At 34.7% G+C, this 24926-nt stretch overlaps 1 protein-coding gene across 2 annotated transcripts in view; it reads left to right on the top strand.

Moving 5' to 3' along the window:
- The window catches only part of LOC148945100 (diacylglycerol kinase theta), a 201028-nt gene that overhangs the window by 18641 nt on the left and 157461 nt on the right, over positions 1–24926 (top strand). For both annotated transcript variants that reach the window (XM_089099201.1, XM_089099202.1), the window contains exons 4-6: positions 2822–3042; positions 12606–12762; positions 18394–18507. In XM_089099201.1, the coding sequence (XP_088955327.1) occupies positions 2822–3042; positions 12606–12762; positions 18394–18507 (492 nt within the window). The remainder of the gene's footprint in view (positions 1–2821; positions 3043–12605; positions 12763–18393; positions 18508–24926) is intronic.

Genomic DNA, 24926 nt, shown 5'->3' with positions numbered 1-24926 from the left:
ACTTGTTTTTCGTTTTTTTTTTTTTCAATTTACTCTTCTGCTACTAATTTCGAGTGGGGACTACAATTTTTTTTCTAAATGAAAGTAAAAGCAGCTTTAAAGCTCAAAACAAAAAGAAATGATATATATACATACATATATATATATATATATATATATATATATATATATATATATATATATATATATATATATATATATATATATATATATATATATATATATATATATATATATATATATATATATATATATATATATATATATATATATATATATATATATATATATATATATATATATATATATATATATATATATATATATGTATATATATATTGATACGGGATTGGAGCTGGTGGCTTTCTAAAACCCCTGTTCTTGACGCTAAAGACTCACTTTCACTGAGGTTTTCCTAGACGCACTTTAAAGCACAACAAATATAGTCAGTTAGTAGTTACTAGTGTTTTATTTACTGTTTCGAAAAGTTTTAACCGAAAATTTTATTGTTTATTGTAAATATAACTAAATGATCAGTTTCAAGTCAAACTCTTTCACATTGTTCTTGTGCTGGAGTATTTGTCCTTGAAGCGTTGAGGTAAAAAGTAAAAAAGTTTAGAGTAAGATTGAAAGGGAACTTTTAAGGGTTTCCTTTTAATGGGCTCTTATAACTAATTGAAAATAAGAAGAGAGTAAGAACCCCACCCTGACTCACCCCAGAGTGCCCTCTGGCCATCTTCCAGATTTTCAAATCAAGTAAATGTTAGTTTTGTATTAACAGTTTTAGACAATCTTTATTCATTTTTTGTATTCACGCCCTATCTTGGTTGTATATGTGTCCTTATATTTGTTCTACGTCTCTGAAATTTCTAATCGGTCTTATTTATCTTCAATTTTAGTGTCACAAGCTAGTTTTATCTTTAATCAGAAACTTAAAAAAAAAAAAAATATTAGAAGTCCCGTTTGAGCTATGCATCCAACTTTATTATGTCAAGTCGAGACGTATTTCGTTTTCTTTCACAATAACTAAAAACCAATCAAAAGTCTTTTTGGATTTCAAATCTCTTTGTCAATATCCACGACTTTACATTTTGAAATATAAAAAGTAGGTTACGAACGCAACATTTGAGTAGGCCCTATGAGGTCAAACGGCTTGATCAAGCGATTTTGTCAATCGATTGATCTACTTTTCAATTATGCTTCAATTACGCTTAGCTCAGCCCTTCAATCTTCATCAAAACACATTTTTAGTTTAATTTTCGATTCGACTTCGTCTTTTTGAGTCTTAGGGAAAGGATGTCCCTCCAATGTTGCTGGCGAGTGACTGACGCGATGCTTGATTAAAATGGATAAAACAGTCAAGCAATCTTGTCAGCCGCTTGAGTTATTCAGACTTTCAATCAATCACCGTCAACCATATGAGTCAAGGGCAATAAAGGCTCCTAAACGGTTATCGTGATTAAGTCAATCGATTGAAGGAAGCTCTCGATCAAAGTAATTGACCGCCCTATACCCTAGCAATAGTTCTAAACGATCTTTATCTTTTTTATATCTGACATCACGATTTCTGAAACACTGGACGTAATTATAATTCGAGACTGGAAGTTTCGGTTAGATTCATTTTATGATTCTGTGTTTCTAATTTGACAAGTGGATAGCTCAGAAACTACAAATAGAGAAAAAACAGAAATCCATTTGGGCTATGCTATGCTTTTTTATGTCAAGTTGAGAAGAAAATTTTTCGCATGCTGACCAATAGCTTGGCTAGTGCCGGTACCAATCTTCTGATTTTCTGCCTTCCGCCGGAAATGCAAGGTGTGGTTAGGGGCAGTTCATCAGAGGCTTCGCGTGTTTTCCTCCCAGATTTCTCTAGTTACCCATTTAGAGCAGTTCGACTCTGGCTGAGCTTACAGATTCACACCATTGACCCCCGTTCCAAACCAAATAGCCAGCGACACTAGGACTCCAACCCCTGTCCTTAGGATTTCAAGTCTAGCGTGCTAACCACTCGGCTACCGTTGCTGCTCAAGTTGAAACATATTTCCATTTCCTTCGCAGTAACTAAAAACCAATTATAAGAGCTTTTGGATCCAAAATCTTGTTGTAAATATAAATTAAATTTTGTAGGAACTACTTTATTCGATATCAAACTGAGTATGCACGACCTGTCTTTTTTTTTTTAGGAAATAGGCCACGAATGTAACTCGTAAAAGCACGCCTTTGAGTAGCGTCTTAAACGCCGCTCAATTTAGCTAATTCTTTGATAAATTTGTCCGGAATTGTTTATGCTCACCAGCAATACTACTTGTCTCTTCATTGTTTCAGCAATTGAAATGTCGATTCGATGCCCTATGGGCCAACAATGGTGCTGGACGATCTTAATCTTTTTTTTATCTCTTTATTATTCAGCCATATCACGAATTTGGAAACACTGAACGTGCTCGTAATTCTGGACTGGGAGTTTTAGCTAATTTACTTTTATGATTGTATGTTTCTAATCTAACGAGTTCATAGCTCATTGAAAAGTTCAAATCCTTCCTAGTGCTAAACACCTATGTTATTTTTCGCCTAAAGCTTTGAAAAAAATTTTTAAGTTGATGTTTCATGCTTCATGTAAAAACACTTATTAATATTCCAAATTCAATTTCCCTAATGATTTATGTCTATTCAAGTTCTTTGTCGTCACATCAAAAAGTTTGACTTTTAAACAGGAAGAATTTGATATTGCAAAACTTCTGGCAAAAAATACTGCTGGCGGAAGGTACTAGACTGGCGCTAAATTAGAATTGAAATAGGGCTAATAATCATTATTACTTTTAAGTGTGCGAATATCATGTTCATATCGAATGTCAAGATCAATCGAGTGCCAACTGTCGTCAAGCAGGAAGCTTTGTTCCTGGTCGAACGCTGGGTGACATTAAACCTACTCACCATTGGAGAGAGGGTAATCTACCAACTGGAGCCAAATGTGCCTTCTGCCGGAAGGCATGTTGGAGTAGTGACTGTCTTACTGGATGGAGGTGCGAGTGGTGCGGAATTTCGGTAACGTTTCTTCCTTCTTCTTTTGGTTAAGTTTATTTTTTCATCCAAACTTTAGTTTGAAACTCCTGCTACTTTCAGCGTAATGGGTACAACTGGGGTGCTATTTCCTGAAGGAGAGTATCTTGTTTCTTAGGAGAGGGCTCTATATATCTACACTTAGACCAGTTCTGTAATCAGGAGGGGTCTGATATTTTTATTGAGGGGAAGGAGGGAATGAAGTATTAAGCTAGTGGTAGCAGGGTGTTTTGACGTTATGACTATCCCATCCGAGGTAAAAGTAAATTTAATTTTGTTCTTTGATTTTGTGCATTTATTTGATTATCCCTCCTATATATCATGTCCTGGCACTTGGAGGGATGTTGTTTTGTTTAGTTTTTCGTTAATAATTGATATTAAATATAATAAAAAACAATCAGCGGAATGTAAAAAAACGTGTATGGGTATTGTTTTCCAATTTAACTAGAATAGAGGAATCCACCCCTTGTCTATCCCTCTCTGTGTTTAAGCATGGTAGATAGAGTGATTTCACCTAGTTATTGAATTCTATGTCTTGAAAAATTACTCATTCCTCTCATTTCCAGTCTTCTGTAGCTCTTAGGACCTGCATATGCCTCTACAATTGAGATTAGGAGGAAAGGCACATTACAGGGTTTATAGTCAGTTTAAAAATCGTCTTATTTACCGATTGGTATTGCACATCTTGATTCACAGTTTTTCAGCAGCCTCCCTCTTCCTGTGGTTCTGACGTTGCAGCTTATCAATGAACAGTTATAGTTTTTTTGCTCAGCTTTGCCAAATGCTTGTAATCAAAGTTTGAAATCATTTAATATTTATCTACTTTTTCGTTTTGCCAAATTATAGGAATTTTTAAGCTATAGAGTGTCTGGTTTTGAATTGTTTTCTGAATTTACAGCCAAGGCAGTATTGACTAAACTGCAAAAAGAGAACTAGAAGAATTGGAAAAGAAAAATAAAAATTCATTTATTTCAGGGGGGTGGAATAAAGAGAAGACGCAGTTTCAACTTTTTTTTTAAAGAGGGAAGATGATCAAAGTTCATTTCTTGAGAGCAGAGACTATAGATGGATAGATATAGCACAGATATAGATGGATAGATATAGATAGATGGATAGATATAGATAGATGGATAGATATAGATAGATGGATAGATAGATGGATAGATATAGATAGATGGATAGATATAGATAGATGGATAGATATAGATAGATGGATAGATATAGATAGATGGTTAGATATAGATAGATGGTTAGATATAGATAGATGCATAGATATAGATAGATGGATAGATATATGGTCTTTACAAACTTACGCACCCTTTAAATATCTCTAACTTCAATTCAAGATCCAACCCCAGCAATTTCATCCCAACAATCCAACCCCTTCTTTTGTATATTTCAAAATCAATAATTTTTAATAATTTTATATAAATTTCTAAATACTTTTGAATAAAGTTTTGCCTAACGTTACCTCCCCATCATGTTTTTGTTTATTTATTTGAAAACTCGATATAACAAAAAACCGGAAAAGAGAGTAGAAAAGGAACAAAACAATAAAATATAAAAGACGAAAATTAAACACTTCAAAATACATCATAACTTCAAGAGGTTCGCATGAAGCGATCTGGGCATTATGCAAGCCAAAACATTTACCACGAGTTGTCTCTTGCATCATTATCGCAAGTATCTACTGTCCTGAAAGCGCCAAGAACAGATGGCTGTTGGTATCCTACCTTCAGTCTACGTTAGACACATAACATCAGCAATATAGCCGACTGGGCTTCATTTCAGCTAATGACTTCAACAAAACAAATAAACAATGGCTTTCTAATACGCTGGGTATGTCACAAGTGGTCAAGATACCCACCCATGTGACCGGGAGCACCCTTGACCTTATTCTTACAAACCTTGCTCCATATTACAAAGACGTGTCTTCGAACGGGCCATTGGGCAAATCGGACCATCACACTCTGCTGATGAAGGCAAAAAGTGAAATCAGGAAGCTAAAGAAAATAAAAGTACTCCGGAGACCTATCACGAGGTCTGCTATTAATACGTACCGAATGTTGGTCGGTACTCACTGCTTCAGCGAAGTATGCAACGAAAGCGATGTCAACAGGAAAGCAGAAATATTTCAGTCCCTACTCTATGAGAAATACTTAGAAGTTTTCCCGGAAAAGCAATTTGTCGTGAGCGAATCTGACAAGCCCTGGATCATTCCAAAAATAAAACAACTGATTTACGAAAAAACCACTGTAAGGCAGTCAAGTGGTGACGCAACGTAGTTACGATTATTAAGAAACAAAATCGTTAGCCTTTGTTGCGAGGCAAGAAAGTCCTTCGGAAAATCCCTTTTGGACCCTGAAATAAAAAAGGATCCCCGTAAATGGCGCCATCTAGTGAGGCAGATTGCTGGAAAAACAGTATCATCCAGTATCCGTATTCTGAACGATAATGGGTCACTCGTGAGTGCAAATGACGTCAACAATTACTTTACTGACATTTGTACATCCTTTCCTGCCCCAACTAACACTGAAATAGAGAATCTACTGTCAATATGCCCTGACGAAGGTGAAATCGAAATAGTTGAGTATCAAGTTTTCAAAGAGCTGAACAAGTTGTGTCCATCGAGTAGCTCTTTTCCTGAAGAGCTGCCTATAAGGTTAATACGAGAGTTCTCTCTTTTCCTCGCCAAGCCACTTGGACACATCATCAGCGAATGTTTCGCCCAGTCAACTTTCCCGTCGTGCTGGAAACGCGCATTTGTGCGTGTTATACCGAAGACTAAAACACCCAAATCTTGCAACGAGTTACGACCGATATCAATCACATCTACCTTTGCAAAAGTCACCGAGTCATTCATCCTGCGTGAATTGCTCAAGCAAACGCGGGAAAACATAGACCGTTACCAGTATGGCGGCCTCAAAGGTTGCAATACCTCGATATACCTCGTGCGCCTAGTTGACATTATCTTTAAGTGGCTTGACAAGGGCAGTACCTTCATCGACCTAGCTCTCGCCAATTTCAGGAAGGCATTTGACCTGATTTGTCATCTTACGGCAGCAAAAAATATGCGAGCAATGGGCGCACAGAAGCGGTCTCTTGCATTAGTGATGAGCTTCCTTCAGGACAGAATGCAGTGTGTATTTCCATTGTTTGAAGGTGACTTGATCTCATACTGGTCTAAACATAACCTGTGGAGCCCCTCAGGGTACAAGACTTGCTGGTTTCATATTTATCTCCCTCATCAACGTCCTCCTTCAGAAGTTCGAAGAGCGACTCAAATTCGTCGACGATTTATCATTTGTCCTCAAATACCTCGTGAGAGAAGGTGTAATCGAACGTCAGTTCAGCGAGACCCTTCTGGCATCCTTCTCTGAGGACTGTGAACGTTACAAGTTGACACTGAATGCAGATAAATCAATGATCCTCAGGTTTTGCCCCTTAAAACGTGATCTGGAATTCCCGCAAGTCCCTTTCCCTATTGTTCCATCTGCAAATATCCTCGGAGTCACATTATCGATGGACTGCACATTCACTGAACACGTGGAGAAGGTTATTAAGGCTGGTAATGCATCACTTCAGACCCTAGTCCTGATGCGCAGGTTTGGCTGCGACACTCAAAGCCTAAAAAATGCCTATATTACGTATGTGAGACCTCTACTCGAATATGCCGTCGCTGTCTGGGGACCTTTTGTCCAGAGCACCCACTATCTTTGCGATGACCTTGAATCTTTGCAGAAACGAGCTGTTAACATAATCGTTGGTAACAGAAGTGACGACTACAACAAAATCTTGCAAGAACTGAACCTTGAATCTCTCAGCGACAGACGATTATCACTGATCATGTCCCTCGGCAAGTCACTGCTATCTTCGCCCCATCACAGACTGATCCTCCCACCTGATGCTCCTGTTAACCAAAGAACCAGATCCCAGTCGAAGCTACAACCCCCTGTCTGCAGGACCAACCTCTACAAAAAAACGTTTGTCCCCTTTTTCGTTGAAGCATACAACAAGACTTAGTGTTATTTGAATTCACGTGTTAGTGTTTTTATAGTGTTATTTGTATTTTTTTTTTTTCATATTGTTGTAAAGACGACATAATTTAGCCATGGCTACGCTGCTCGATCTTAATAAACCTATGTCTATGTCTATGTATTTGTACCGTTTTCTAAATATGGATCAGTATTTATTAATCATTTGATTAATTATTTATTTTTTTTGCTAATTTTGCTAGTTAATAAATAAATATATAAATATTAATAAATTAATATTATTTACGTATTTGAAAACCCTTCATACAGAAAGCAAGAAGACGGAGCAATGATAAAAAAACAATAAAACATTAAAGACAAAAATTAAAAACTTCAGCAACTTCAACAGATTACTGTATCAGTACCGATGTCCACAGTGTTGATAGACAGGAATTATTCATGGAGTAATCGGGTCAATAATGTTGAATTTTTTCGCAAGATACGAATTGCGGGTCCATGTAAGGAAATGACAAATATATCTCACGAAACAAAAAAAAAAACAACAAAAAAACAAAAACAAAAGGAAACAACACAATAGACGATATTGAGGTTATTACCAACAGTGAAAAAGTGAATAGCCAAATATGAACGCTAAGTCTTGTAAATATAAGGTAAAAAGAATATTTTGTTTCTGTACCATTTGGCTGAAAAAATTCTGGGTTATTTCACTGAAAACAATCTGGGTCATTCTTTGACAAATATTCTGATAACATTCAGGGTCATTTTGTGATAACATTGTGGGTAATTATGCTGATAATATTCTGGGTCATTTTGCTGAAAACATTCTAGGTCATTTTACTGCGTTTGATCTGTTGATGTGAACCAGTTTTAAAGCGCTGACTAAGCTTGTCTTGATGGGGAATTTTTTATATATATATATATATATATATATATATATATATATATATATATATATATATATATATATATATATATATATATATATATATATATATATATATATATATATATATATATATATATATATATATATATATATATATATATATATATATATATATATATATATATGTTGCTGAAAACATTCTAGGTCATTTTACTGCGTTTGATCTGTTGATGTGAACCAGTTTTAAAGCGCTGACTAAGCTTGTCTTGATGGGGAATATATATTTGCAACTATTTTAAATTACTTATGATAAGATATAAAATGTATTGATATAAGAGGGTACAATTATAACGCCACATACACTTTAAATCAGGAATTTTTACAGAAGAATAGAATAAAAACAATTGATGAATAAGAAAAAAATAGGATAAAATCAAGAGGCCAATAGACTCATAAAACAAACAAGCAAAAGATGTCATATTGTACCACCAACAATAAAAAAGATAATAAATCACATTTTTGGCGATATATTTCTAAAACTATTCTATTTCTAAAATGTTCTTCCCTCTCTAATGAAACTGACATTGATAATGCAAAGAGAAAAAAGAGGCGTATGTTTTTTAGGCTAAGGAGGGCAGGATGGCAACGTTATTTCACCCACTTAAAGAGACCCTTCTTTTTAATTTGGAGAATGGGAAAAGTTCCTGAATTTCTTTATTTTTTAATCTTTGTTTATCATCTCTTTATAGTTCTTTTTGGCAAAGATTTTCCCTGGAGAGGAGAGATAGATATTCTAGTTCCGTGTCAGTCCTCTGGATTATTACATGAAGGATTGATAGATACCTATTTTTAGAATAGGCTTGTAAAAATAAATGAAACCATTTCAGAAGTTGGAATGTATTGAAGGTTATAGAAGCTAAAAATGGATAAGAAAAAAAATGCAAAAGTAAAATATATAAAGAATTTAATTATTCTACGGAGTAAGGACAAACGATTTCAAAATAACTAAATAAGTGCGGATAAAGAGGTGACGATAGCCTTTTGGGAATTTAACCAAATGGATATCTTTACTTGTGCAGGCTGCGTTATTTGTTAGAATGGGGGATGGAGTAAAACTGTGGTGCAGGCTAGAGACGGGAGGAAGGGCTCATTGTAGTCGAAGAAGTTTGGAAGAATGAATTTTTCTGAAGGAACTATGTAAAAATAACTTCCGATACTTGTTTCAGCGATTGTATAGCAAACAAGTAGTTTTGAGAGAAACTTGGCTGGATTTAGGTCCGTACTGATGCTTTACTGAATATAATTTTATTAAAAATATTTTCTTTTGTACTTAATATTGAAAGTAAACATTAAAATTTTGAACTGATGAGCTTTCAGCAATTAATATCATTGTACGTCAAATATTCAGTTTAATTTATTAGTTCTTTCTAAAATTGTTCAAGACGAATATAGTTTCGATACAAGCAAGAGTTTGGATACTGCCCCCTTCCCCTTAACTGTAAAAACAAAAAGCCTACCGCGTCATTGGCGCTTCACTGAAAACGAATCATATTACAAATATTTTCTTTTACAGTTCTTACAGCATTGAAAATGAAAATAAAATTACAGTGAAATAAAATCTTGAACTGATGGATCTTTAGAAAATTAATATTATTATATATCACTTATTCAATTTGTTTTTGTTTATACTTTCGAAGACTGTTCAAGACACATATATTTTTCAGTAAAGCGCCAATGACGCAGTAGGTTTTAGACTATTACAGTGAGAGAAGGAGGCGATACCCAAACTCTTGTTTGTAGTGATTTTTGTTCGTTTCAAGCTTGATTTGCATATTCAATTTAAGGTTCACTCGTTTTAAGATTTATTTATTAATTTACATTAATATCTATTGTGTGTTTGTTTGCATTGATTGTTTATTTGATTTCTGTTCGTCTTGAGTTTCTTTTATGCTTCAGTAGCAATTTTTTTTTTTTTCGTTTTAAGCTTGATTTGCATATTCAATTTAAGCATTACTCGCTTTAAGATCTATTTATTCATTTATATTATTACATGTTGTATGTTTTTTTTTGCTATGATTGTTTATCTAATTCCTGTTCGTGTTGGGTTTGATTTATTCTTTAATAGTAATTTCTGGTCGTTTTTAATTTGAATTTTAACAGGTATTTGTATCTGCTGATCTTAAGTTTAAAATGCCCTTTACTTTTCTTTGAAAAATTTATTTTTCGGAAAGTTTTTTTTTATTAATTTTTGTTCGTTTTTGATTAAAAAAAGTTTCAATTTTTTTAAAAATCCTTATTTCAAAATCAAACTTAAAAAAAAATCAATTGTTTATCAAAGTATCAAAACTGGTATCAAAGTAACAATATCAAAGTAAAAAAATGAGTTTGTGTCAACCTCGGAGTTTTTATTATCTGATGTTTGAACTATTTTTAACAAAATGGCTATATCCAAATGTTTATCGGATGGATTTGCAAGAAAAAGGGCGTGGGGGAAAGTCAATTGCCCCTCGATCTCTTTTGACTCTTTAAAAGTGAACTAGAACTTTCCAATTTCAATCAAATGATCCCTCTCTGAAGTTTATACGAGTATCCCTTCTATAAGATCCATATATGCTCCCAGGGCATAAATTACATCGCCTGTCCCCGGGCCATGGGGGGCGGTGTCGACCCCGGAGTTTAAATATCTGATGTTTGAGCCATTTTTAACAAAAGAGTCACCTCAAAATTTTTATCGAATGGGTTTGGGTAAGAAAAAGGCGTGGAGGAGGGAGGTGCTAGTTGCCGTTTGATCTCTTTTAACTCTGAGAAAGTGAATTAGAACTTTTAATTTAAATATCAACTGAGCCCTCTCTGAAGTTTCTACGAGCATCCCTTTCATAAGAACCATATACGACCCCAGGACCCCAGGTTTAGAAAAAAGGCGTGGGGAGGGGGCTAGTTGCTCTTGAATCTCTTTTGACTCTTAAAAAATGAACTCGGACTTACAATGTCCAATCAAATGAACCCTTTCTGAAGTTTATGCGAGCATTTCTTTCATAAGAACCATTTATGTTCCCAGGACATAATATATAACGCCTGCCCCCGGGCCCTTGGGGGTTGTGTTGACTGTCGATACCTGAGTTTTTATTATCTGACTTTTGAACTATTTTTAACAAAATGGCTATCTCAAAATTGTTATCGGATGCATTTGGGGAAAAGGGTGGGGGGAGGGGGTTACCCTCCGATCTCTTTTGAATCTTAACAAGTGAGCTAGAACTTTCAATTTCCAATCAAATGAGCCCTCTCTGAATTTTATACGTGTATTCCTTCCATAAGAACCATATTTGCTCCCAGGGCATAACTTACAACGCCTGGCCCTGGGCCTTGGGGGATTTTTGTCGACACAGGAGTTTTTGTTATATGATCTATTTGAACTTGGTGATCTCTGAATTTTGAAATGTTTATCTAAAAATTTTTATCGGATGTATTTGGCAAAAGAAGGGCGTTGGGAGAGGGACTAGTTGCCCTCCGATCACTTTGGACTCTGAAGAAGGGCACTATAACTCTCGATTTCCAATCGAATGAGCCTCCTTCGAAGTTTATGCGACAACCCCTTCCATATGACGTGCCTCTGAGAAAAAAAATAATAATAAAACATTGGAGTCGTATGGTCTTTACTATAGGCAACGCTATAGCGCTGCCTCTGATTTAACTTGGGCAGTTGGGCTAAGCGAAAGGTGGGACGTCCTGAAATGTGATGGGAAGAGTGCATGTGAAAATATTGAATAAACTTTAGTATCATGGGAGAGAATAAAGAGTGAAGCTCTAAATTAGCTAAGAGAGAGGAAAAGTGTGCACATAATTGTTGTTTCCAGATGACCTAGTTCTGCAAAGAGTTGTTATTAGTAGTCGTAATTAAAGAAGGTTCCGGAAAAAGTTCATATGGATATGGAGCTCAATGGAGTTCCACAATAAGAGGATGAAGAAAGAGTGGAAGAGCTGTTTTAGTTCATGTGGCTTATACTACTATAAAGTTTTCGTTGTAGTTCCAGTTGTAAATATTAGAGAAAGAGTACCATTTCGTATTTCAAGACTCGTTTTCCGAAAGTGATAAATATACCCTAGTGCAAATAATTCTTAATTTGGTAGTTTCAAAACTACATTGAGCCTTTATAAGGGACAAAAAATATTCGAGGAACTCGAATATTTTAGAGACTTTTTAGAGAAAGCAATTGTGGGGACAAGAAGTTGTAGGTTGATTTTTGAAATGGAAAGACGAATTTTTTTTTTTTCATTTAGTCATCATCATGATTTAAGGTCTTTGCTTTTTTGACATTTTTTTTTGCTGATTTGTTCATTCTTGCAAATATCAACGTGCTTTACAATGTTTATGTTGCATCTTGACTAAAATTGTTTCATTTGGTACTTTTGTTGCTAGTTTTTTTTTAATTGAATTTTAATTCTGCCACACCTTATTTTTTCATTAGTTTTATAACCCAGTTTTGCTGCTTGGTGTATTTAAAACATACCCTGGTGAAAATAATTCTAAATTTTTTGGTTCCAAACTAGATTGTGTTTTTCTTTTTTATTTATTTATTTTTTTTTGCTGTTCCATGCACAATGCCAACGAAATGTATGTCAAAATCTCAATTTTTCCGTTTCCATGGTATTATTATATTTTTTTGCAGTGCCATACGCAATGCCAACGAAATGTATCTCAAGATTGCAATTTTGGACCTCTGGCTCCTATAATATTGCCTCCATACTCTGTGTCGACTCCTAGAATAGCTCTTGGAATGGAAGCTGTGATGGGTGGACTTCCAAGACGAAGAGATGCCATATCACGTAAGTATGCGGATTGCTTAATTGTTCCCTCGATTACAGTCTTCAAAAAGGAAACTTCAATTCAAGTAGATAATATCACCTTGTCATTTCATATGTCATACAACTTGCGTTCGTGTTTCTCTTATAACGAACTGTAAAGTTCGGCTATATATATTAAGGTGATCTAAGAAAAACTAGTTCATTTTCCCCATAAATCTAAAGTGATATTACGTCATCCATGTAATGTCCCCAATAGATATGTTTAAAAGAATAGGAATTTAAAGCTCAATTTCCGAGGTGTTCTATATAAATATTCGCCAGTAATTCAGGTAGAGGTGTCCCACTAGTAAGCCCTTTATTTGCTGATAAAAAAAGTACGGAGCTGAAAATACATTGAATACTTATTACATAGATTAACTAAGGTCATTAAAACCTCGCAATCTATTCCTGTTGTTAAATCTTCTATTTAATAATAATTTTCTTCTATTTTATTTTTTAATAATTGCTCATATGTTGCCATATCAATATTTGTATACATAGAAACTATGTTAAAAGTACTTGCCTTAGTGTTTTCTGAAATACTTGCAGTTTTGAGTTTTTCAACTAAATCTGTTGGATTACTTATGTAGTAATTTTGGGAATAAAGCAAAGGTTTGAAGGCTGTACATAGCCATTTTCCAATATTGGAAGTGGGGGCTCTCGTACATGCTAGGATAGGCCTTAAGGGTGTACCTTGGTTATGTCATTTTGGTAAACCGTAAAATTTTGGACCAAAGTTACCACAGAGGGAAAATTTGTATAAGTTTGGGGTGATTTTACCTTTCTCTTTTATATTCTTAAATTAGTTCGTAATTTTATTTGCGAACTGATTAGTGTGATCCAGGGATCACACTGATCCAGAGTGGATCCAGGATTTTTTAGGGGGGGGGGGCAAAATAGGTTGATCCGATAAGAAAAAATTTAAGAGGGGTGCAAAATAGGTTGATCCGATTAACGTGCGTTAGGAGCAAGTTTAAGTAATGCAAACTTGAGTTAATTAAGTAAATTATACTACTTTAGACTACGCTAAGGGGAGGGGGGGGGGGTGACTCCCTTGGCCCCCTGGATCCGCCACTGGTGTGATCGTGAGTCATTTTTGTATATGTAGTTTTGTCTTTTAAGTGACATTTAATAATTAACACGCGTTTTACTTCTCTTCAGATTATTTTTATTGCATGTTCAGTGTGTGTTTTAAGCTCCAAGCTTTTTTTTCATAGATAATAGCCTCTGGGCCTGAAGCTGAAATGCTTAGGCTTTCCTTTGTTCATAATGTATTTTTCACTATGTTTTACTTTCTTAAGTAGGAGTTTTACCCGTTATTATGTGTTTTCATTTCATTTTAATTATAAACAGAAAGGCATTTCGATATTTAAATTTGTGATATGTAAAATTATTTGCTTTTTGAACGTTTGAAGAAAGCTGCTCTTCAGGTGGCAAAACCTAGTCGGTAAGTTCATATCCCGTAAGTAATTAGTTCGGAAAAGTTCAGCAAAGGGGTTCTCCCATTTGAATGGGAGATATTTCACCCCTTTAATGGCACTTTTTTACGTCAAGATATGTTAGTACTTTTTAGTATAAATGTATTAGGAAACATTAATTTTTAAATAATAACAACTACATAGACGGACGTAGGTCTGATCTTTTGAGAGGGTACTGTGGAGGCTGTCATAGGCCACCGCTTTTTAATTTTTTCCAGGGTGGAAACTTTTGACAAATTTATGAGGAATAGGCTCATTTCCCCCTCCCTCTGTCTATACATTCCGAGAATATTGCGTGATTGTTTTGATATAATGTCAATGCCCATGATCTATTGGAAAGATAGCCTACTATTATTTTTGTGTTAAAAAAATTAAATAGAGTTAGTATAAAGTTCGTCGTAAGGTTATTTAATGCGTTGATTTTTTGGTTTGGAATTAAGATGAAAATCAATTTAATGGTCATATAGATATACTATATGACCAGATATACTATATGACCGGATATACTATATGAGATATACTATATGGTCATATAGAAGTATAGTATAGATATACTATACTTCTCATGTTAATGAAAGGCGAAACAATTTTGGTTCTTGTATGATATACCCCATGCAGCTCAAGAAGTGAAGTTAGGTTAATCCTAATAAAATATACCTAAGTATGATAAAAATATAATGCTTTGGAAACAAATATGGGCTATATGTTTGCACATTAGGGGGGTGGGGGTAAAGTACAGCGGGTCTACATGCAAAATGTACTAGCTAAAATTATTCTGATATTATGAAGTAAGAACTGTTTTCGGACTTCACACTGTCCAAATACTTTACCCCCACCCCCCTTAATGTGCAAATATGTAGCCCAAACTATATATTTCCATCTATTCTGTCAATTCTCTTGTCTTTTCTCACACTTTGTTGAAAGAAACCGGTTTACAGTACGTCAATGCATGAACAACTTGAGCTGCTGGGGAAATATCATACAAGTACCAGAATTTTTCGTACATAGGGATAAAACGAGATGTCGTTGAAAATATGAAACTAAAAACAGAATTGAGCTAGAGCCTAGCTATTTAATTGCGAGTTAAATAGTTTTTCAATTACTAGTTTGTCTTCCCATTTATTTTAAAATTTACGACGAATTTAATTTGCAATCTACTTTTCAGTTTCAACTTTGGATTTTCATGCACAGAAAAAAATTCAACGATGCGTTCCGATCATTTTTCTGTATATGAGTATTTAATGCTAAAGTTAGAATATACCAATTAAACTAAAGGCGCGTGCAAAATTTCAAGCCCTTTTCTGGAAAACACTTTTAAAGTGAAAGAACGATATGCAACCCATAGTAACCGGAAATTTAAAACTTTTAAGTTGCCTTACGATAGGAGATACTGAACATGAACGATCATGATCAATGGTCACGGTTAGATTCATTGTGCCATCGTAAAGTTAAGTTATCTTAACTATTGTAAAGCTAAGTTAAGTTAACTTAAAATTCATAAGTTATATTTGTCTAAGAGTTTGCTCATATTCTTTTCATAGGAGAGTTAATGTATTATATTTTTCATGTTTTATATCACCCCTTTTTTAATTTTAGAAGACTTTAAATTTTATAGGGGAATTGAAAGTTTTTGGGGAGGTGACGGTTTCAAAATATTTCTCCATTCTAAAGTGTGTTTGCAAAAGAGATAAGTCGTATATTATTTTTAAATGTTTTGATGTATATATTTAAAAAAAATTACTTGTTTTAACGATAAAATGATAATTTCTATCCATTCTATTATTTCCACTTCTTTTCAAATTATTCTTACCATTTGTTTTTCTGTTTTTAATATCTGTTTTTAACTCTCCCTACTTGTTTTGTGATTATCCCTTCGTTTTTTCTTTCCCACTTCTTTTTCTTCGTTGATTGTTTTACAACCGATACATAAAAAGTACTAAACAGTACTTTTTGTATAGGCCTTAGTTTTTGCTTCGATTAGGTATTTTGCTTCGATTTTGCTTTGATTGGTATAGTGTCGTAAAGCGTGTCGTCATTAGGCAGATTCTGAATATCTACAGCACCAATGTGCTGAACGGCACCTGTTTAACAGCTCTGTATTGGCAGTTTACAGGCTGGAGACTTGCAGAATCAGGATACAGGTGCTAATATCAGTATGCTAGCTCTGCTGAATTGGCATAGAGGCAGATTGACAGAATCCTCCAAATGGATAAATTTTAAACGTGTGAAATATGTAAACAGATGCATGGCAAAAAGGCTCAAGAAACGCCATTCTTTCATCAATTTCATCAAGCATAGGTGAAGTTTGGCTTGGAGGATCGAACATTTATTTGGGGAGAGGAAAACGCACATTTTTCATGGTACACCCGATACAATTGAATCCTCCTTATTTTCAAAATTCATAGTTTCGTCGTTGAATGCATGCCTCGTCATGAAAAGAGGAGGCGTAGGCTTGATAATATTTCAAAATATTAACTGATCAAATTCAATATTTTTTATTAAGAAAAAAAGAGGGAGGGTGGTTAAATAATGTAGACATAACACGTCTGAAGATGAGAACAGTAGGTTAAGATGGTATAGATTATCTGATCATTAAGTGGCGACGATTGAAGAAGCTACGAGAAGAGCTGAAGGTGCAACACATGCGCTGTGTTCCTGTGTGTGTGTGGGGGGGGGGGTAATTATAATCATACTATCCCTTTAATATTTGAGGATACAGTGTATGATGATAAGCTATAATTTAGTCACGGTGAAAAATTGCATATCTTTTTTTTTCACTTGAGCATTTGTTTTAAGGAGGCATAACCGCCTGTGACTTTGGAATGCTAGATGCAAAATATACAAGTTGTTTTTTAAGCGCAGTATACATGAGGATAAGGTGGACAATTCATAAATTTGAATGTGTGTTTTTGCAACCTTGGTCTTTTTTTCTAAGACTAACACAAATAAAAATTTACTTGAAATAACATGTTTTCCTGGGAGATAATTTTCAGGTCCCATCTCCCTTTTTTTTGAACGCACCATCGGTACAAAACTGTTCAATCGTGCACGATATTTGTTTATTCCCTTTTCGCATGTTCCTATCTTTGCCTTGTTGTTACCGTTCCATCTCTTAAAAGCGTCCTAGTGTCCTTTATGTTCCTTGAATAGTTATATCTTAGGTTCTTATAGAATAATATTTCACTTCCTGGGCCGGACTTCCAGTCATGCCATTCAAAAAAGAGCCTCCTTATGGCCGAATAATCGCTTCGTTTAAAAATTTTGCTTCTCCCTCTGGACGTATAGCGTTTAAAAATATCAAAAGACTGCTGTTGAAGCTTATTGCACCACTTTGAGCAAGTATTCAGTTGTTTATGATCAGGACGGATTCAGGGTGGCTTGGGTGATCCCCCCCCCCCAAGATTCTCCTGGAACCCTCATTGCGTCCTTTTTTTTACTTAAAAAAAAACTTGTCAATGGTGTTTTCCAAGACCACACTGCCTTTTTATGACGAAACAAATAAAGAGTTCCAGTAGGGATAGGTCCTTTCACTTGACAGTGAAAAACGTATACAAAAGCTCTAGATATTTCGATGACATAGTCAGTCAACATCATCAGTAGAGAAACTCATTAGTGAAGTTTCTGCACTGATGATGATGACTGGCTATGTCATCAAAATATCTAGACCTTTTGTATATTTTTTTCAGTGTCTAATAAAAGAACCTATCCCGTTTGGAACTCTTATTTATTTCGTTAAACTCATCAATTTGGTCAATTATTTGCGCCCTTGTCACATTGCCCCCTTCCCCAAGATTTTACTCTAGATCTGCTGTGTTCATGATACGATTTAATGGAAATGATGAAAATTTATTTATACCGATCGTTTCCAATGAAAATATAACAAATCATCAATGTTGAAAAATAGTACTAATTATTGCTATTAGTATCATCATTTCCGGAACACTTGTCAAAATTTTCCCATAATATCTTGTTGAACATCCAATCATTTCCTAAGAATCTATTCAGCCAAGTTTCAACCATTAAACCGTCTCCAGAGAATAACTTGTTACAGGACTTAATTTTTTCTTGTCAGTGCGTATGTCTGTCTTAATATATGACAAAAATAATAACAAAATTTAGTCTGAATTATTTTTAGCTCGCCAGATTTCCGATGAATTTCCCAGTGAAGGTCGATGCCGTGATGGATGGGAAGACGGCTGTTCCAGCCGAGAAAGAGATAGGTCGAGAGAGAGGGAAGATAAAGAGGAAGGTAGGTAGGCAACCCTGGAGCTTACTGTTTACCAAATTTGACAGATAATAAGACTTACAGGACATTTTCTATTGAATTATCTGGTTTTAGTTCAGTTGAACTTAGGAATTGTAATACACATATCTTCTTATGACAAATATCAGATTCATGGCAATATTCAGAGTAAGGGGGGGTACCATCTTTGATCCCCCCACCCCTGTAATTTTGGCTGACTCGTAAAAATTAACGAAAATACATTATAATATTTTCGGACAAAGAAACGTTGATAATCACTAATATTTTTGTTAATCCCTCCCTCCTGTCGAATTTTTTGCACCCCCTACCTTGAATAAAAATGTTGTATCCAACCTTGATTAGATTGGCCTCTTCTAAATATATATATATATATATATATATATATATATATATATATATATATATATATATATATATATATATATATATATATATATATATATATATATATATATATATATATATATATATATATATATATGTATATATTTTCATAAATCCATCCCTCTTCCCGATTTTTTACACCCCCTCCCCTGAAAAAAAAGTTGTATCCGGCCTTGATTAGATTGGTCTCTTGTATAAAAAAAAAAAAAAAAAAATTCCCAAGAATAAAACACAACCTAAAATCCTGTAAGATTATTTCACGTGGGGTGTGCTTCTTCGATGAATTAAGAAGAGTTTAGATGAAAACAGATTTTTTTTTTTTTTTTTTTTTTTTTTTTTTTTTTTTTTTACGAATTCGGAATAAAACCGTCTGTTACAATGTTGTTTCACGGAATGCCCAAAAAGTAGTAATTTTTTTAAAGTTTCAAGTCTTCAAATATTTGAAACTTTCACCCATATAAAATAGTAATGGAAATGTCAATATCAAAATCATTGGAAAGTTGGACTAGGGACGGATATAGTTCTAGGTAAAAAATATTTTGAAATTAAAATTTTTTTTATCTAAAAAAATTGAAGGCGGTTTGTATTAAAATATGTAGCCCATAATTTTATATAATCAGGCCAGTTCTAGGCTAGAAAAGTGAATTGTAGTAAAAAAAAGAAGTAAATTCAGCAAATCACTTCAGGAGTGTTCTGACGTTGCAACTATGCATTTTGTAATTATTTTACCGGGGGGCCGAGCTTTGCTTGATGACAAGAAAACATTTTTTAATCTCAGTCGCAAAACAAGTTTAATTTCGTTTTATTTTACTCGCTGCGTAAAGATAAACCATTAAAGTACTGGGCATTTGGGTATTTGTGACGTCATTAACATGAACAGTTTTTTTTTTTTACAAAATTAAAGCCCTAAAGTAATTTTCCCAAGGTCTTGTCCTATCTAGATCGTTTTTTTTTAATACTGGAAAATGGTAGTATGCCGATTTTCAGAAAAAAATTTAATGCTGTTCTCGAGAAAATAATTAAATATATACAATTATATTGTTTAAAAATGAAATTTATTAAATGTTTTTTTATATATTTTTGTAAAACAACTTTAATTTAGTTTCATTCAATTCCCTGTTGAAAGTAAAACCTTTAGGATATCGGGCGTCTGGGTATTTATGACATTCATATGATTTATATTTTTTCCAAATTGAAGGTCTGTAACGAATTTTACCAAAGTGGTGAACTATCTAGATTGATTTTTGACACCGGAATATGGTAGTACATCATTTTTCAGAAAAAAAGTATGGTGCCGTTTTCGAGAAAGGATTAACAAATAAATATACAATTATCGTTTGTTTAAAATATTAAGATCTGCCACCCTCTGTTGACGATTATTTTTAATGCTATTCCAGCCAGTGGAGCACTCAGAAAATAATTATGGGGGGGGGGGCTGACCTGATGCCTGGGCCAACCAACGGGAAACTTTAAAAGTTCTTTAGAAAAAAGGTATTTTAAGGCACTATTTTAAGTTTATCTTAGCTCTTTGAATGCAAGTTTGTAGTAGAGACTATGGAATGAATGATAAAACCGAGCAGATAAGATAAGATTTAAAAACAGGATGTAATTTTTTCTTGAGGAGGGGGAGGGCTACAGCTCCTTTAGCACCCCCAGTGGATGCGCGCCTGATTCCAGCCAGAATTGAGGGGATAAGAGTTACTCGTCTTAATTTCACTTACGCTGATAACCATTGCCAGGGACTTATAAACAGGGACACTAATCTAACTGTTCTTTGGAATATCAATCTGTATTGAAACACTAATCTAGTGGAACACTACCAGGAACACTAAAATGTTCTTTGAATAATCAGTTGCCACGTAGGATGACCTTCCAATAGACACAAATGCCAAATGTCATCAAAATATTTTTAAAAACTGTGTTTATTGTGTTATAGGGGACGGAAATGTCATATCGTCAAAGGGTAATTGCCAAGTGTAAAAGTGAATTATCAAGAATTGTGATTGGTGTTAAAATTTTGAAGCATGGCCGCTCCGAAAAGCGGATGAAGATTTGCCAGATGTTTTTCAGAGAAATTGCCTACGGATTGTTCTGGATACCCGACTGACTGACCGTATTTCAAGCAGTAGACTGTACGAAAGATATGGTTCAATCCCGCTTTCTAGGGCTATAATAAAAAAAAGGTTGAGATGGCTAGGGCACGTTCTGCGGATGAAGGATAACAGATTGCCGAGGATTGTCCTTTTTAGCAAACCGTCTAGGGCTAAACGGAAAGCAAGTCGTCCTCTTCTGGGGTGGGAGGATGTCATAAAGAAAGATTTAAAGGAAATGGGAACTTCCTGGGAAGGTGTAAAGAGGGAGGCTTTGAATAGATTGGGATGGAGAAGGAGCGGGCGTAGCTGTGTTGGCCTCAAGGGGCTTGGTGCTGCGGTGAGGTGTTAGTAGCTAGTTAAACTCTTTCAGAATATAAAATTGAAAAGAAAAAGAGTAGGCACAGATTCGTATTATACCAATATTTTAAATAAATGACAAAATAAATTTCAATAATTATAAAATAATTTGTAATTTAGATAACTTAAAAAAATAATTTGTAATTAGTTTATATTTTAACACTATTCCATTAGTAGTTTAAAACAAAACAATGATTTAGAGAAAATAGATGTATAAGGTTTTTAAGTATTCGTAACTCTCATCCAATCGCAACTATTCAACTCTGAAAACAGTGTGATATAAGATAGATAAGATTTATTGCTGAAAAACGGCTATCACAAGCTAAAAAAGGCGAAATTCGCACTTTAGCGTCAAGTAAAGCGAAAAAAGAACGACAAAAACAAACAATCAAAAAACAACAGGAAATTATAAAAGGGTCAGTGTCAAATGCGTAAAAATTTAAAAAAAAAAAAGAAAACCATAAAATTAGAAGGCCAATGTCAAGTCAGCAAAAATGCAAAAAAAAAACAACCAAAACTCGTAAAATTAACAAGGGGATAAAGTAAAATTAAATATAAAATTAAGTTAGTTGGTGACTAACAAACATAAATATAAAACCTCCAAATTTGCAAAATGGGCATTAAAATTAATAACTATGAGGTAAAGAGTGAGTGAGGAAGAGGGAGAGGCAGCAGAGATGCACGGGGGGAAAAAGTGCACTATGTAAGCTAGGAAAGTTCTTTTCCGTATTTTCGTGCTAGCTTGGAGGCGGACGAGAAGGGGGATTTTTGTTGAAACAAAACGCTGGAGGTGAGGTCAAAGGTGTGAACATAGACCCAGGGCAGCGGGTATTGCTTCAGAGTTATGAAGCATATTGCTGGCCAAACGCAAGGTAATTTTTGCTCTCCTTTCCTTAAGGGTGACAAGATTAGCTCTTCTAAGAAGGGAAATATAAGGTTCTTTACCCTCATTGAAGATAATTCTTAGGCACCTTTTTTGGACTGCCTCTATTCTGTCCGACAATTCAATGGAAATGCCAGGATGCCAAACAGGACAGGCGTACTCAAGGGTTGGGCGTACAATGACAGGAAAATCCTCAAACAGTGCGATTTAGGACATTTAAATTTTTTAAGGAGTTTAAGGAGGGAAAATGCGGCATTTGCACGCTTTAAAATATCATTAATATGGCAATCTCATTTAAGCCACTTGAGGTGGTAACGCCCAGTAGTTTCATAGTGGTGACAGACATTTCAAGGGGGATTTGTTCAGGAGAAAGAAGGAGGAGTTTTAAGTAAACTAATAGTAATGATAGTTGACTTTAAAGGGTTGACTTTCATATCATCAGTAAGAGCTTCGGCTGATATCGATTCCAAGATGTCCATTGGGTTGCTTGTTGAATTTTTGGAACATGTCTCTGAGACGGTTAGATCATCAACGAATTTCCAGCTATCCGAAAAATAAACACCAAGGTTGTTTATCATTGTAAGAAATAAATTTGGACCTAAGAGGGTTCCTTGGGGCACACCATTATAAATTGGGAGGAGATCAGAATATACATTCAGGTATTTCACGACTTGCGTTTTGTTAGAGAGGAAAGACACAATTATTCTAATTAAATAAGGGTCAACTTGAAAGTCATTAGATAGCTTTTCTAATAGTATATTGTGGTTGATTAAATCAAAAGCTTTTTGCAAGTTAACAGCGATAACATTGAGCCAGGTATTGGGTTTTTCGAGTGTGTTACATATTGTGTCCATAAGGTGAACAAGATAGTGGGTAGTAGATGTAGAGTGTAGGTTTCCGAATTGTCTTTGGTCAACATTTGGGATTATCTTTACTTTCAACCACTCAGCTAAAAAGCTTTCATATAACTTCGAAAAAACTGGATAAAGAGTAATGGGACGGACACCATCAAAATCTTGATTGTTACCTTTCTTTTTTACGGGAGTGTTAAGACCTAATTTCCAATAATTTGGGAATTTACCAGTAGAGGTAATTTCATTAAAAAGTAAGGACAAAGGCTCTGAGAGATAGTCGGCAAAAACTTTAATTAGTACAATCGGGATGTCTAGTGGACATGTACTACACTTTTTAATGTTCTTAATTTTTGCCTCCACATCCGAGGGCGAAATAACGGGAAAATTGAGAGAGCACAAATCATGAGGAGTTTCGAAAGAAAGGGGAGGGAGGTTCTGAACTATGGAAGAAAGAAACCTGTTCAGATCATTGGCTGTAACTGAAGGGTCTTCTTGGAAATGGAAATTTATATTATTATGTGTTTATCCGCAAGTTTTCTTTATTCTATTATACCATTGTTTGGTTCTGTAGAAAATAAATCCTGGACTTTGCATTTGTAATATGAAGAAGCAGATTTACGTATTTCTTTTTTTATATGTTTACGCAGTGAGTTCGCTTCTGATGTTTTACCACTCTTTAGTAGATTCAATTTGATTCTAATTAGTTTTTTCAATTGGGTAGTAATGTATGGTTTGTCATTCGAATATGTTTTTACTTTTTTCACAGGGAAGGAATTTATGTATTTTGTTTTAATCAGATTTTGGAATTCAGAGACTTTAAAATTAATGTAATTTTTTCCTTTGAGAGCCAGCCAGTTTTCATTGGTAATCCAAGATCCAAATGTGTAAAGGCCATCATTGGAAATTGGGCGATAAGAGAACTCAGTAACAGAAAAAGTATGATTAAAGCTATTGAGGGACTTCGTTAATAAACAAAAATGGTAACTTCCTCCTAACGAGGGCAAGGGGACAGGAGGGGCAAAGAAAGCCTGCATATCGGTGCAAATCAAATCAAGGGTTCAATATGTGATATGTGTTACGACAGGTACATGAAGCGAGTATTTCACATTGCACAGATGCAGTCAGTAGGTTTCCATTTATTGATGTGAGTTGCTACGTTCTGAGATGTCTGTGTATTAAGTGTTGGAGTTGTATGAACAGATATCGAAACGGAAGAGAAGTTGATGGTGGGCTAAATCCTGGATATTAAGAGCTTCGATCTTGGGGCATCAACAAGACATTTTAAGGAAGTAGAATTGAAAGATCCGTCCTTGTATTTGAACATTTTAAGTATATGCTCGTAAATTTATAGAGTTGTTGGAGTTCGTGACACCGCTTATTCAGCGCTTGTTCAAATTATTATTTTGAATTAAAATTAAGTTCCCATAAAGCCTTGGCTAATTAGAGAAAAAACCAAGACAGATAGTCTGAGTGAGAGGCATAGCTGGCATAAGCCTTTTTCAGAATTGCATAAAAATGATGTCAATTCAATTGTTGATAGATAGTCTATCACCTTTCCATCCTAGGGCAGAACCAAAGTTGGGTCGTGTAATAAGGGTAATTCAAATAGTCTTTGAATTTCTGTGAGCCATTTGAAGTCAATTGGAGACCGAAAATAAAAGATTTGCAAAGATTTATTACTGACCATATCCACAGAACTTTGAAGACAATTGGGCAACTGAGATTCTTCTCATTATACGATCTTTGCCTTCTGGAAAAGCCTACTGGAATTGGACAGGGGATCGAGATTTTTGGCTAGGGGCCTGTACAAGAATTATTTGAGTGATAAATCAT

This window comes from Artemia sp. Qi Xiang Cuo, chromosome 13 (assembly GCF_049724085.1).
Source record: "Artemia sp. Qi Xiang Cuo chromosome 13, ASM4972408v1, whole genome shotgun sequence".
In the NCBI taxonomy this organism is placed as follows: Eukaryota; Metazoa; Arthropoda; class Branchiopoda; order Anostraca; family Artemiidae; genus Artemia; species Artemia sp. Qi Xiang Cuo.
The sequence above is the reverse complement of the archived record's forward strand: the minus strand, read 5'-3'. Positions and strand labels throughout refer to the sequence as shown.